The following is a 15,316-nucleotide window of genomic DNA, read 5'->3' on the forward strand; positions in this document are numbered from 1 at the left end:
AGGATTAGAAATGTAGCCTATAGTTTTGAATTGTATAGCAACTTTGCATCTTTAGCACTTTCTGTTCACTTTATTCTACTGGAGGCATTTTCTAGACAAGTGCAACCATGTTTACTGTAGTAATCCATGTATGTGTTTTTGCTGCAGGAAAGACAAAATATGATTTAAACCATGCCTCTAAAAAATATATCTATAAGAAGCAAAAATGAATAAATCTTACAGCCTCTGTGTCCAACAAAAGTGAAATGTCATGGTGTGTCAGGTTTAAATTTGTTTACGGTCTACATCTGTTGTCCCGCAGGCTCTACTCTGACTACCTTTACTTTGGTATTGCCAATAAGTCTGCAGAGGATTTCCACGAGAAGGTGTCAGAGTCACTGCAGTTATTCGAGGGGTGCCTTACGGAGTACACAATGCGCTCTTGTGTGTACAACACCACTGTCAACAATGCCATGCCGGTGAGTGAGCCTCCTTCCCCGCTTTTGTCTTGCAGCCCTGCAGAAAACCAGCACTTAGCGACCAGTGTATTAGCTGGTGGCAAGAAGGAAATAGAAAAGGAGTGAGAAAGGCAGATGGAGTGAAATCCGCACTTCATTAGCACATGGTAGAGCTTGCAGGACAGACTTTATGAAAGGGATTGGCACTGCTGTCAAACTAACAAGCATTGCAGTGGTGTGAACTTCCTTCTTACTCACAAAAAAGACCAAGTCTTAGTATCAGGCAGTGCAGGGCCCCAGTGTTTGGGCCCCTGGCCAGCCTATCCCACAGTGCCCAGGGGTAGACAGGCTGAGAGGGGGAGGAGGAAACTGGCCCATCCTCTTTTGGCTCCCTCTCTCCAGGCTGCCTTGTATTCAGAGGTCCTCCACTCCAACTGCCACTGACGAGCTTTATGGTCCTCTGAGAGCATGCTCACTCGCTGCCGCTGGCCTAATTGTCCATCCGCTAATATCTCCTCAGAGTTATTAGACCATGTGAAAAGCATTACAGCTGCCCTCACAGTGGTCTCTCATGTCTGTGTCTCTATGATAAAAGTTTCAGAGCTCAGAATGGAGTCTGTGGAGAAAATACGAATAAACACCATCATGAGTGCACAATTGGGCTTCACTGTACCAAATTGATTTAACAAAAGGAAGAGTTGCTCGCTTGGATTGTAATCATTTATTGCGACAGGGTCTTCTGTTTACGCCTACAGTTCTGCAATGACCCCACATGGGAAACTAAAATCCATTTCCATCCAACAATTAGGCTACCTGCAAATGCTCTGGTGAAATCATACAAAAGATCAAGGGGGCAATTCATTTTTCATCTGCAACTAATAATAGTTTTTTTTAAAATAAATATATCATTATGTCAAAAAATAGTGAAAAATGCTCTCAAAAAATCTTAGAGCCGAAGGCAACATTTTCATATTGCCACATCCAGTTTAACAAGCGTAATTAACTGATTATCAAAATTGTAGTCCATCGGCTAGTCATGTCAACACTATTAATTTTGTGGTATGAAATTGAAAAATGTAGAGACAAATATGGACAGAAAGCAGAAAACAACATCATGCTGAGGTTCAAAATGAGTATCTGACCCACTGGCAGGAGGTGATGTAAGTCTATGATTGCAGGGGAAACTCCGTCGAGGAAGTTTTTTCAGTTTTATAACATTGATTTTCCTGTTTCCACAGGTCAGATTGCAGGTTGGCCTGTACATTGTGTACTTGATGGACTGGCTGACTGTCTTCAGCAGGGAACAGATTCTGGTCTTGAGGTTGGAAGACCATGCCTCTAATAGGAAATATACAATGCACAAAGTCTTTGATTTCCTTAACCTGGGTGAGTGAGCATTGTCTGTAGTCAATCCTTCTGTGAACTCTGATCAGTTCTATATACAATAATTACTAAAGCCAAAGCTATTTAACACATTGTTAAACTACATTGACTGTGATTATTAGCAGTTGGCGTGCACTAGTCTGAAACACAGGATCATTATTGGCTTGGATACAGACCGTTTCTAATGGATCTGCTAGTCATTATCACATTAATTGCCTGATTTGATATTTGATTAATAATTTGGAGTAAAAAAAAACTATTTTTCCAGTTTATTAAAATACACATATTTTCTGGTTTCATTAGTCTGCTGTGACAGTAAACTCAATATTTTTGGGTTGTGGACTGTTGGATGGGACAAAGGTTGCATTTTGAGCTGTGGGTGTTTTTTCACCATTAAAAATGTAATCAAGAAAATAATCAACAGATGAATCCATGATGAAAATAATCACTACTTGCAGCCCTAGATTAATATGACAATTATTTTTTCAATTTATAATTTATGCTTTAATTGGTTTATAATAAATTGGAAAAGAAGTGAAAATGCCTGTTAAAATGTCCAAAGCTCAAGGTGACTTCTTTAAATTGTTTAGATTAATATTCCAAGACCCAAAGACATTAAGTTTAAAATCACATATGACAGAAAAGCAGCATATCCTCACATTTGAGAGGCTGCAACATGGTAATGTTTAGTATTCTGCTGATTAACTAATTGATTGACTGTTGACTGATTGATTGTTTTAGCTTGAAAGCAAACACAAAAACAGCAAACATCCTTTATGCTTAAACTAAGTTGAGTTTTGCAATGATATGTTTCAGCTAAAGAGGTCTGCAGGAAGAAATAAAAGTACTGAATAACTGAATAATTTGGGTTTTTTTGTAAAATGAAACATTGCATGACCTTTTGACCTGAACTGCATACCGAATGTTAGAAAATTATGTTGACTTAAGCACTTAAGTCATGTACAGCCCTTGTGGAAAAGGAAATTAAATTTCTTTCAGATACAGTTCTGAACTTTCTTACTGTTGCCATACTTTCAGTATCAAGCAGCCTTTCCCTGGGGTTTAGATTACTGGTGTAATGGGCCAGTGTATTTATGCGACAGTCAAATTTGCCCTGTAGTGCGGTGTATCCCACAGTTTAATTGCCCCAAAGCTCAGACTAAGCTTTTCAAAGAGCTGCCGACAACAGCAAAGGTGCAATTACTTCCTAGAGACTCAAATCTTCTGGATGGAAACGGTGCTGAGAGCACTGCTGATAGACAGCAACATGTCAGATTGCTTGACTGAATTTTGTTCCATTTGTTTGGAGCTGCAGAAAAGAGAGAAGTGCCTCAGAGTTAAGTGTGTTTGTGTGTGTTTTACAGGGCCACTGACAAAAGAAATTGAGTCAGAGATCACAAGAAGTCCTGCGTCAAACACCAGGAGGCCAGCTGACAAAAACCTAGGACCCATGCTGACCCTCACTAAAGAGATCTTGAGGGATTTCTACACGCCCTTCAATGAGAAATTGGCCAAAGTGCTGCGGAATGACTCCTTCCTCTGGGAGAACAACTCGAAACTCTGAACATCCCCTTCCCCTTTACTCAGTAACAAAAAAAGAAAAACCACTGACATGTCAGCCAGCCCCTTCATTTTTAGTTTCATCTCTCTCAAGTGCCCATGAAAATCAATGTTTTTTTATTTAAATTATTTTTTAAGTTATAAAAGCAGAGATGAATTAATGATAGAAAATAGCACAAGAGAATGTGGTGATTATGTGTGTGTGTGTGTGTGTGTATGTGTGTGTGTGTGTGTGTGTGTGTGTGCGTGTCTATGTGTGTGTGTCTGTGTGTGAGAGAGAAATGTTGGCAGATTTTGATTGTTTTTGTGACCAGATGTACAAAATTAAATAGTGAATTCAATGATATTAAAACAGAGTCCTGTGTTGTGTTTCTAAGTTTGGTTTGGTTTTAGTTGGCCTCAAAAAAAAGAAAATATGTGACTGTTATTTTCTGCATTTTGTCCATAACAGCTGGACAGACACTAAATGAACCATACAATGAGCAGCTCAATGTGGCTGTGATGAGAACAGGAGCGATTAGTGCTACAACAGTACCCTCTATTGGGTCATACATGCAGTTACAGTCTTTTAATTGCCTCAATCCAGTATGGTTGCTGACTGTTGACAATGGTAAGAAACATACTGAAGGCTAAATGTTTGCAATAAAAGCTGCCTTCACATGCAGACTTCAGACAGTGATTTACTGTATTTGGATACTGAAAGTTTAAAGAGAAAGAGTTTTTAATCTACGTTGCCAGTTTTCTGAAAGGCAGCCATGTGATTACTGGGATCATAATGACTCCCTCTGACTTCTGTTGAACATTTGTGACAAATACTGAATAATTACTAATTAGTGACAAGCTGAATATAAATATGTGGGATTTGATTTGAGGCTATTAAATATAGCAAATAAATGAAGGAATTGAAACAAAGACTTTTGGTAGAGTCACATCTACCCTGGGGTAAAAGATAACTAGGAACAAATGAATGGCAGTATGATGTGTTTCAATATGGGCTGAGCACTACTGAAAGATTAAGGAAAACAATAGGATTATTTATACTGATATACTGAAGTATGTACTGAAGTGGTAACATACCCTCTCTCTACACCAGAGGGCAGAACATACTCAAGAATATACAGCTGCAGTTTGGACTAAAGGCATTTAGAAACTTACTACAGCAGTAAAATACTAGTATGTTTTCAAGCATCACTAACATCTGGATCATTTAAAGTACTTAAAGAGCAAGATGTGCCTAAATTTTCAACAAGAAAAAGGATCTCATATCAGTAGTTAGGTCTCTCTTTTTCTGGCAGCCCCTGAGCCTTCCTCCTCAGTGCTCACTTCAAGACAAATTGACCCAAATACCACTGGAAAAGCTTTCATAATCAAGAGTAAACCTGCATAGATTTATGAAACAATATTGGGTCCCGTTCTTTTTGTACAGTAGCAGTTTTCAAACAAGAATGCATATCCTTAACTTTACAACCTCATACTGCCAGCAGCTTTGACTATTCCTTATCACTACAAAGAAAGAAATCAAGACAGTCTGACTGGGGGAAAAAATGTGACTGCAAATCATTTGCATTTTTTGTTTGGACTTTGACGGTTCATCTTGGCTGGCTGAAAAGTTTCTGCTTCAATCAGAGGCTCCAACCAACTTCAATTTCCTTGGAATTCGCAAATATTGTCAAAGCTTCTTTTATCCTGGTCTGTGCTATATCATAATACTATGAGCCACAGGAAAGTGAACAACTCCTGCTGCTGAGAAAACTCCAGAGACTTTTTGATCCCACTATTTCACATTTATTTGCATCACCTGTGCTAAATGTTGGCCTCAGTATGCCAAAAAATACTTGTCATAGGAAATGATAGTATGTTTCTAATTCTGGCAGTCTAAGTAACTGTCTGGCAGTATAATAATAATTCAGTCAACCAATCCAGGTGGAACAGATTTATAATGTGAATACAGAGTTGGTATTCAGCATCTATAGGCTTTGACCTCATCATATACAAGGATACACAGAGCTCAGCCCAGCAGGGACTGGGGAGGGATGATAATATACTTCACTCCAGGGGAACTTGGATTCAGAGCCTACAGGTGGATACATGTGGAGGTGGAGCTTCGCAAATGCTAGCAGAAGGAATGCACACTGCAAAAGAGAAGTACAGAGGCAGAATAGCAGAGTAAAGGGTACCTCGGACCTTGAGGGAAATAGTTGGACATGAGACTCGGTGTGATCATTCTCATACAAATACTTCAAAAAAAATCAATGAACCAAGTTAGGACCCACCCGAAAGCCTCTAATCTATCCATGTGAGTGTGACACAGAGAGGAGAACACAAGAATGAAAAATTGCCCTGATAATACTTGTAATAAATTATCTTGTTATCTTGAGAAATCAGCCTTTTATTTTCTCAACATCATGAACCATGGATGCATTATGGATGTATTGCAAGAGATGTATTATTAGAGCTGGATACTGCATTAAATTGTCACCCATTCAGTCCAGAAAAGTAAGAATTGCTCAGCCAAAAAAGTATTTCTGGATTGCAGGTTTCTATGTTGTGCAGCCTATTGCATATGTGCAGTAGTGTAAGTGGGTAATTCTACAAGTTCCCGCTTGGCCCATAGATTTTGTGATAATGTCAAATGTTATATAATTAAACAAAATAATACAATTTGGGACCTGCTTTTAGCATACAGTTATCCTTTCCTAATCTTAAGACCAAGGGTTCCCAAATAGTGGACCATCATGAGTCCATTGTAAGGGTCCAGGGGTCTCACGGGTTATATAAATATAATATAAATGGTAATGTGTACTAAGCACTTTCAGTATACAATTTACTTCTCTCTTCAACGGAACTTGCTTTAAACTAATACCACCTATATTTGTGAATATGAAGAGTGATCTCTGTCATCCTTGTTTCTGCATGGATCATTCCTTCTTGAAAGAGGAGATGTCTAGATACTGACAACAAGCTGATAGAGTCCCTTGACCTGTAACACAGAGGCAGGGCTTTTTAGGTCACTTTGATGGGATTCCCAACAGATTGTTGGATGAGACAGGGGGAAACTTTCTCCCCAGGTTCATTTCTCCTCTGTCAGTTTGGATAAGCTTTGAAGAAGGCTTTAGCAGTAAGGCCTCTCTCTCCAATGTCTTTACCACTACTTTTCTTTTCCTTCCTCATCAAGTCTCTCTCAACTCCTCTGCTCTTTCTTCTTATTGCACTTTAGCCCTCTGTCAAAGTAAAACTTTAATGAAATTCCATTGTATTGAGGGACAACTTAATGTGAAGGATGTTTGTTCCTGGTCACTAAAGTTATGTCCCAAGTTTAGGATCTTTGACCGTACAGTCAGGGTAAAAAATGATGTCAGTGTCAAGACCACCAACAAAGTGAGACTCTCTACATCTTTTGCTTGTAACTCTCCCAAAATTGTGTCAAACAAGCTAAGTGAAAATGAGACGCCCTTTTTTAAACAAGTTAATGCAACAAACATTTGCAATACATCATGCTAATTCAGTGTTCACATAGTGTGCCAGTTATATTTGAAGAAGCTGTGCATGTTCCAGTCATGCCCAGTGATGATAGAGCAGGCGAGGAATGCAGGCGACAAACAGATCCCAAACTGGATGAGAAAAATAGTTATGCCATGTTTATTCTCTTTTCTATCACACACAGTAAACCAAAAGTAAGCTGAGGATATTAAAGAGTCCTGCACAGTTTTCCCTCCTACCACATTCGTGGTATATTAAGGGTTCAGCCCAAAACATCTGTTTGTGATATACAGTGCTATGCAGTTTTATCTCTTTTGGATACATATTGTAGAAATAGAAATGGTACATGGCAAGGCAAATGATTACTGATTGCCCTGATTATTTCTATTATCAACAGCTTGCAATGTTTGGGCAGTTTGCATTTTCCCTGCTCTTGTAAAGATTGTTGCCCATGTTTTAAAACATTTGATATTTTGGAAGGGTATACATCCATAGTCAAGGGAAGCCAAAGTTTTTAGAAATTTCTTAAACTGCATTTTTTTTTTCATGCACATTTGCATCCCAATTATTTGTTCCAATTACTCTGTTTAGCTTTGGCAAGCCTCCATATGGCTGAATTTATTGAGTCAGCTATTTCTATCAGACCAAATCTAAATGAGTGGAATATGTGATAAACCAGATGTTGCTTCTGTCTTTTCTCTGTCCTCTCAAGCCTCTTGTGCTCCTGCAGTTGTGTCATTTGTTTCAAACAGGGCTGCATGGCCATGCCAATTAACAATTTATTGAAATAGGAATAGCATAAGAGGAGAACCCAAACTAACAGTGGCATGTGTAATCAGTAAGATCAACAGAGTAGGTGAGCACATGAGTGAGTAAGTGTGTAGGTGCAATGTTGTATGGTGCAGAAACACCAACCAAAAATCAAAGGGTGTCTCAGGGAGGAGAGGACACAGCAACTGAGCTCCAAGAGGCTTTTTAAAGGAGCACTGGCACACAGGACCCCAGGTGATGGTGTTGTTGCTGAGGACACTCTGCCACACCCACCAGCACCTTAAGAGATAGTACAGACAGCAGCTACACAAACCAAATAACAGGCAGACAAGGTGCAGAGGGTTGTCAGACAGTGTTCCAACAAGGTTCAATGCATCCAGGGTCATTGCTCCGCATTAGCTCTCACCTCAGACTCCAGCCAAGCATCCCACAACAAGGACTGTACAGACAGAATTCTAATGTAGCTACACATGTGCCTGGGCGGACCATCTCCTCACAGCAGCTGAAATGCCTTCAGGGTGCCTGTAGAACTGCTTAAGATTTATTATAAAATTCTTCTTGATGTAGATTTAAAGCCTTTTAATTTAGTCATTTTCAATGTGCTAACAAATTAACAAATTAACTTTTGAGCTACAAGCAAAAATAGCAATAAAGCACACACAACATTTAGGATGTGTCTCAGCTGAATGTTGCATCAACTTTAATTACATTTGATTGTGCTCATGTGCATATTTGTACCTCCATCAGGATTCAGTTGCCATTCAAATTAAAAACTGTCACTGTTATTAGAATCAAACATCTGGCTTGTTTCATTTACATCCAGCTGGAACCTGTCCCATTTGCAGTGAATTTGGACAAAGAATTAGAAACACAGGTGTTCAGGAAGGGAGCATTTTCAGGGAGGAAACTGAAGGCGGCTATGCTGAATTGCAACGAGATCCAGGCCACCGTGTAGTAAAACTGACATTGTTACAGAGGAACCTGAGTGTGATAAATAAAGAGCTTTTTCATTACCCCGCAATCTCCAAAGGGGAAGGCATTCTCAACAACCTCTCCACACCACAAACAATAATAAATTCTCTGAAACTGTAGGACTGTGTCAAATGTAATAGTTTCTGCAGGGATCAAAATAACTGGACAAAGTAGAAAACCATAGAAACAGGTTGCAGCTAGTGTAAAAGACAGATGTCCAAAGTAATTTTTGTCTCAATTGGCCTGAATAGAGAACTAACTGTGCACTCTGACAAGTTATTGTTCATGTACCAATACAAATATTTGCTTTTAGACTTTAAGACTTTTGACTGTAAGTCAGATTTAAAACCTGCGTTTACAATTATTTGGCCAATAGGGGGAAGTGGAAAACACAGCAACTTGCTTGCAAACCGTGGCACATTTACATTTTCAGCAGATACAAAGCAACAACAGCATACATTTATACTTATTTTTTCCAGCCACCTGATGAATGTAAATCCAATACTCCTTTCATATTAGCTCTGTTTTGCTCTCCACCAACTCCTGAGGGAAATGTCACTGTTAAATGCTCCATTATGTTCACCAGCTAGTTGCTAAATTTGTCTGTCTGCCATTTGGTACATACAGCGAGCTTTCAAAGTCTTTTCACTAAAAACAGTTGCTTCCTGCATCTGGAAAGAACACTGATGAAAGCCAAAACGATCAGGCTTCATTAAAAGCTCATTAGAGCTGCAGCATCAGGTGATAATTCCCAGCTGGTTCATCTACGATTGACCCCTTTCACATACTAGTCCTTTGATCCATTACAATATAAAAATATTGATTTATAGCAACTTTGAATATGTATTACATTTGGGAATGAGAGTACATTATTTTAAATTCCAGTCCAGTAAGAACAACTGGCTTCAATCTTCTCACACTTTTATGCATCTAAGAATGAATTTCGCTTATACCAAAATTACCATTTTGCACAAGCCAAAGCGTATAATTAGTAGCCACAGACTGGTGCGCTCCTTGAACATCCATGCATTTATAAGCTTGCACATCATCTACAGTTTATATGTCTTCCCCCTCAATATCATAATTTATCACTGGCTGTAATCTGAGGTTTTTTTCCACTCTTCCGTAGAAATAGCTCAAGAGCTGTAATTTACCAACGAGGTTTGATGCTGCTATAATTCTGTTTATGTGGTCATTATAAAAGCAGAAAGCAAGAAAACCTTATCAGTGGGTATAGTACTGAAAAATGACTGTAAAAACTGCTTTTTTTTCAAAATGAAAGGCTCAGTTTAATATGTGGTCCTTCATTTTAGAATTAGTTACCATCAATTAAATACCATCATTTGTTATCTGGTGAGATCCTGTTCTCTCAATCAAAACAAAGCACTGGCTCTCTTGACAATAATCAAACCAATAAAAAATGGCTTCCTGTGTTATTTAAGGCACTATTGATAGTGATGAAATGGCCATGTAACACTTTCGGTTCATGTCAGGATGAAAGCTGCAGTGTTGCATCTTTCACTTGACTGATAATACAGGTTATAGTTCCAAGACAAACACATGCTGACACTGACTTTAAGACTCAAAGCTTACTGCTCTGCATCAACAAGTCTACCTAATTTCACATGGTTTCCATGGACACGAGAAACATTGCAAAGACTCAACACCAGCCTTTTACCTCCTTCTCTGACCATAGAGTGATTGAAAATGTTCTCAGCTTGAGCCAAGTGGAAGTATAGGACCAGGACAAACGGATGTATTTTTTCTTTGTTTAAATATCAATGCTTTTTTATAACTATAAAATCACAAATTTAAAATCTTTATTATAAGAACTCTCTATAAAGCTGTATATAATGTTCAGATTGAACAGAACAGTGGAGCTTTATTTTCTTGTCCATGTTATTCAGATTTTCATCGTGCCAACATTAAATTTAAAAACTGACACCACCAATGTCACCCATGGGGATATTTAGCACATGCCTTTCAGTGTGAGGTGAACAGATATTTAGTTTTCCCTCCTGTCTGAATATCAATAACCTCAAAAGTTGAGACCCATCCATAATGAAATGTACATGTTATAAGGTAGTAAATTCCAAGGTTGTAATATGCCATGTTTTGGATCCATAAATGTGTCACATTACATTTAGTTGGGCGTGTAAATAAATAAATATGACAAAGCAGGTTTGTCCCTGTCATCCAGGAACGAACCTCGTTTGTCCTCAATGAACTCTGAACATCAGAATTCATTAGAAACACTGGATACGAGCCAGTTTGACACAGTCAAGGTTGTGTTTGATTGATGATCACAAAGTGTGTTTGCATGCATATAATTTTGTCTGTGTGTACAGAATGTGCAAGATTACCAGGAAGCATTTATCAGATTTTCTCCTCATGTAAAAAGTAAAGAATTCCAAATTTTGTCTTTAATTTATGTTATGTTACAAAGGCAGAGTTGAGTTACTGTACAATACTGCGTTTCACTTCTTTTTCATCCCTCATTTTATGTTCCAATTATCACTATCTACACTTCGGTTATCAGGGAAGACTTGGCCTTGCAATGTCCTTCTGAACAGTACAAACTCATTGTACATGATTCTTTCTACCCCCTGATTCTTCAGTCAGTCTGCCTTTTTCGTCAATTACAAGGTGCCAAACCAGGGAGGCATTTGCCACTGAGCCTCTAACCTGTCACTCTGGGCACTGACGTCCAATTAATGAGAATCCAGCCAGGGATTTTCTCCTCTATAAGAGATTATGGAGAGAAGCAGAAGCCATCACTCTGTTACCTGGGGTGTTCTTCACTGAGAAAGACAGCTATTGTCACAACACCCCTGCCTCAAGCTGCTCTGCTCCACAGCCTGATAAGCGACTGTTTGATCCTCCTGCTTCTGACTATAGCAGGTATTTTATTGCAGACATTCTGGCTTTTTTCAGGCTGACTTCCACAGAGCATGTTTGGAAAATAATTTCATGCTTTAATAAATGTTGGTCATGTCTAATTAACTGCTAGTGCACACCTTGTGGAGTTGTACATATCATTCTGTAAGCCCGGTGGAAGATAAATAAAGAAATAGGATCCATATCGGGTTTCTCTTTGACATACCCCTTAACATCCTTCGCCCGCCGGCGGGCGATTTGCCCCTCCCGTGGCTGAAATTATGATACGCAGCAATATATACAGCTTCAACTTCCGTCAATATGGACATGCTATACATCGTTAGAAAGGTTAGAGTCTCCGCAAGACAACCATCCAGTTCATTTTACAGACATCATGAGCACCAAACTATAAATCATTCATATTTACCGGCAAGGTAAACGTGAGGTACATAAAATAAACAGCGACTCCCTACCTTTGAAGCAGTCTTGAAGCCCAATTATGTGTCCATTCCTCAATTGTTTATATTCATTCTGTTCATAAGACTCCACTGATCAAAAGTATCAAAATGGTTTTTCATAAAATTATTCCAGCTTCTGAATATTGTCCTGTAAAGTCCATTGTTCAGCGTCTGCCAACTTTGTTCGTCAAATAAAATCCAAACTTTCCTGAGCCTTAGCGATATTTTCCTTAGTTCCTGTATAGTGTTGTTGGGTATGCTTGTTTTCCTTATCTTCCTACCTACAAAACAAAATGTCCCTATCTTTTTCTGTTGAGTTTTCATCCCGGTACACCCCGTGAAAGAGACCAAGCGCTCCCAGTTTGGAGGACCAATAGGCTCGGTCTTCTGTTCTTTGCGGCCCTAGTATAGCCTAGGCTTATTGGCTATCGACATGTCAATCATTCAGGATTGTAGCCAATAAATTTACCTTTCCAACGATGATAGGGTTAGGGTTATATCTGTTTATTTATTTATTAATTTAGCCATGAATGAAAGCTGAATTAACGCTAGTGGGTGGGGGGGTCTCTCACATACTGAACAAGAACATTTCCAGAAACTAGAGTTTGTCAGCTTTCAAATGAGGTATCATACATGCTTCTAGGACTTGCAGTTACTGTGTTATAAGCTTTTCCATTTGGGTATGCCAAATAGGCGAAAATTACCCAAAACAGGTGGATGCTAAGGGGTTAAAAAAAAAGAAAAAAAAAGATAAGGTCATTTTTAAAGTTATGCATCACCTTTTGTCCTCAGCATTTGTCGTTAGTTCAAATGCTTATAATGACCTATTTTTACGTTTGCCTCACAGGTGACCTCCTCTGGTCATGAAAGTAATGACACAAATGTGACAGTAGTGCAGTATATGCATATACATACACACTAATATTCCACTATTATTCTGAATATGACAATATTCATATTTGGGTCAATACAGGTCATGTAAACAGCGTAGTCCATTTGGATATTCTGAATTAGGCCTTATTCTGAATGTAGCATTTTCTGATTAAGACACTCTACGCAGTTTGAGACACACAACCCTCTTGCATGTTTACCCCTGTGCAGGCAAAATGACATATGCAGGAGCAGGAAGACAGACAGAGGAGAGGAATGAAAGGAGAGTGGAGAGCTGTTCAGGATGTGCTGGAAAAACAGAGTGTGCCTTCTCCATGATGAGCACGGAGGGAGGATTGGTTATTATCCTGACATGCAGCCATGGACTGACAGTAACAACTTGGTGTGATGCACCAAAAACACTCAGCAGTGTAGTAAATATTATGGGACAACCTCGGTACTGGATGTGCCTATAACTATAAAATTAGAATATCAGTCATATCAGTATCACTTATAAATATCAGGCAGCAGCTCAGTAATGTTTTTCTGGTTTACTTCACTGCCTGGGGAGAGCTTGTGACTCCCCTTCCACCTGGAGCAGAAAGAAACTCTGAAAACCATCGGCATGTAAACAGGAATATTTGTATCTTATTCATTTTCATTAGCCATGTAAACAGCTTGAATATTGTGTTTTTCAGAACAAGGGCAAAAACCCAAATATTTTGTGCATGTAAGCATAGTCTTTGTTACATTATACCACTGCAGAGCCTTTAAGGATGGGTGGTTCACTGAGACTGCACCTTGAGTCCTGTCAACTACCAACAGTCAAGATGCTGGTTTTCTTTTAACCAAATCCATCATCTTTCACAAACAATCCTTAATCCATAATCATAATCCCCGATATACATTTTTGGCCTTCTGGCAACTATAGTACAGTTATAGTAGGGATAGATTTAAGGTTAAGTAACTACAATCCTTAGTTAAGGAAATATTGTGGTTATGGCTGATAAAAATACAAATATGAATTATGTCTGTCACAGGATACTGCAGTCTCCTACTTATAAATCAAATCTATTTAATCCACCCCTCCAATTTCTACATTGCAGAAAGTAGTGTGCCCCCTACCTTACAAACCATTACAAAGACAGATCAGAATAATATAGTTTGTAACATATGGGTAGTTTGAAAAAAGGCCTACAGGTGGCCTATTTTAGGTTTAGGTATTGACAAACTGCCAGATGGTAATGTGAACGCACTTCAGCTCATAGAGGATTACAGGAACACACTTGTCTTCAGGTGCTGTTTTAGAAATCCTTTGCCATGTCAAGTCTAAGTAATTAAAGCAATTGTCAAAGTAGATGTCAAAATAATTACTCTTGTAATGTGTAGATCTGTCTTAAAGTGGCCTTTCATGTATTTGGGTGACATTCTGAGAGTTGCAGCGGTCTTAAACTGTGCAGGAAAGGGAGGAACTTTGTGATAAAAATCTTACACTCTTCTTGACTGCCTTCTGCTCATCTCTCCTTCCGCTTCCTCCCTCCTCTTTCCTCTCAGACAGTCTAGGATGGGTGTAGTTTAGATGAGGAGTGGGCGAACCGCAAATGCCTGCCTAGCTGCTGAAGGACTGCGCCAGCCGAGCATGGAGACTTCTAGCCTGAAGCTGTCCACCCACTCCAGATCCTGCTCTTCAGTGATTAGCCTGCAGCCTCAGCCTCCTTTAGTCTTCATTCAGAAGCTCTCTCAAGTCTCAGGTGTAACGATTGATTTTCATACAGCCTTTTTAGACTTTCCTATTATGCAATGTCTATCCAAATCAGTTATGTGTAATGAACCAGTTCATTTAAATTGGGCAGCATCCAGGCAAGAAAGAGATATTATCTTTGCCTTTGTTTGTCTTGCCTCAGGTTGATGAAATGTCAAAAGCTGTACTTATTAGTTGTGCAAATGCTCCATGGATTCCCTCTTCTTTTAATTCTTTTAGGCCCAAGGCTAGACATTTCTCTGGAGCAATAACTTCAAATGGTTCTTAAATGCCACAGATAACACAATGGGATCCTTGTGATGGAACTTTTCTCTTTTTTGACAGTTTAACTCACAGATATATATTTTTATGTAAGAAAATATGATTTTAATCAGGGGTGTTGACTGCTGCTGGCAGCTGCTCTAGTCATGTTTGTGTGTGAGAAAGAGAAAAAAAGAGTTTCATGAAGCACAGACAGAGCTGATGTGATGAGCAGTGACACACAGGGCATGGCTCCATCCCTTGTGTTGGAACATGCCTGGATGCTCCACGGAGAGTTTGTTTGGTTAAATTTCAGCTGCTTGTTAATGTGTGAATTACTGCAGAGTCCAAACAGGCCCTGTCTAAAACAAGAAAAGCTCCAGCAAATTAGGCAGCATGAAGAGGAGCAACAAGTTAATTATCTCTTCCAGAGAAGAGATATTATATGGTGTTAGCTGACATTCAATCAATACGTGCACTTTTACTAAATTTACAGCTGTACACCC

The 15,316-nt window shown here is 39.0% G+C and overlaps 1 protein-coding gene across 1 annotated transcript in view; it reads left to right on the forward strand.

The window, feature by feature from the left end:
* The window catches only part of LOC128381401 (carbohydrate sulfotransferase 15-like), a 35,111-nt gene extending 31,412 nt beyond the window's left edge, over positions 1-3,699 (forward strand). Inside the window, exons 6-8 of the mRNA XM_053341411.1 lie at positions 302-458; positions 1,676-1,823; positions 3,185-3,699. Of these exons, the coding sequence (XP_053197386.1) occupies positions 302-458; positions 1,676-1,823; positions 3,185-3,384 (505 nt within the window). The 3' untranslated portion in view covers positions 3,385-3,699. The remainder of the gene's footprint in view (positions 1-301; positions 459-1,675; positions 1,824-3,184) is intronic.
* Positions 3,700-15,316: the final 11,617 nt, after the last annotated feature.

The sequence above is a fragment of the Scomber japonicus genome, chromosome 20 (genome assembly GCF_027409825.1).
Source record: "Scomber japonicus isolate fScoJap1 chromosome 20, fScoJap1.pri, whole genome shotgun sequence".
Classification (NCBI taxonomy): domain Eukaryota; kingdom Metazoa; phylum Chordata; class Actinopteri; order Scombriformes; family Scombridae; genus Scomber; species Scomber japonicus.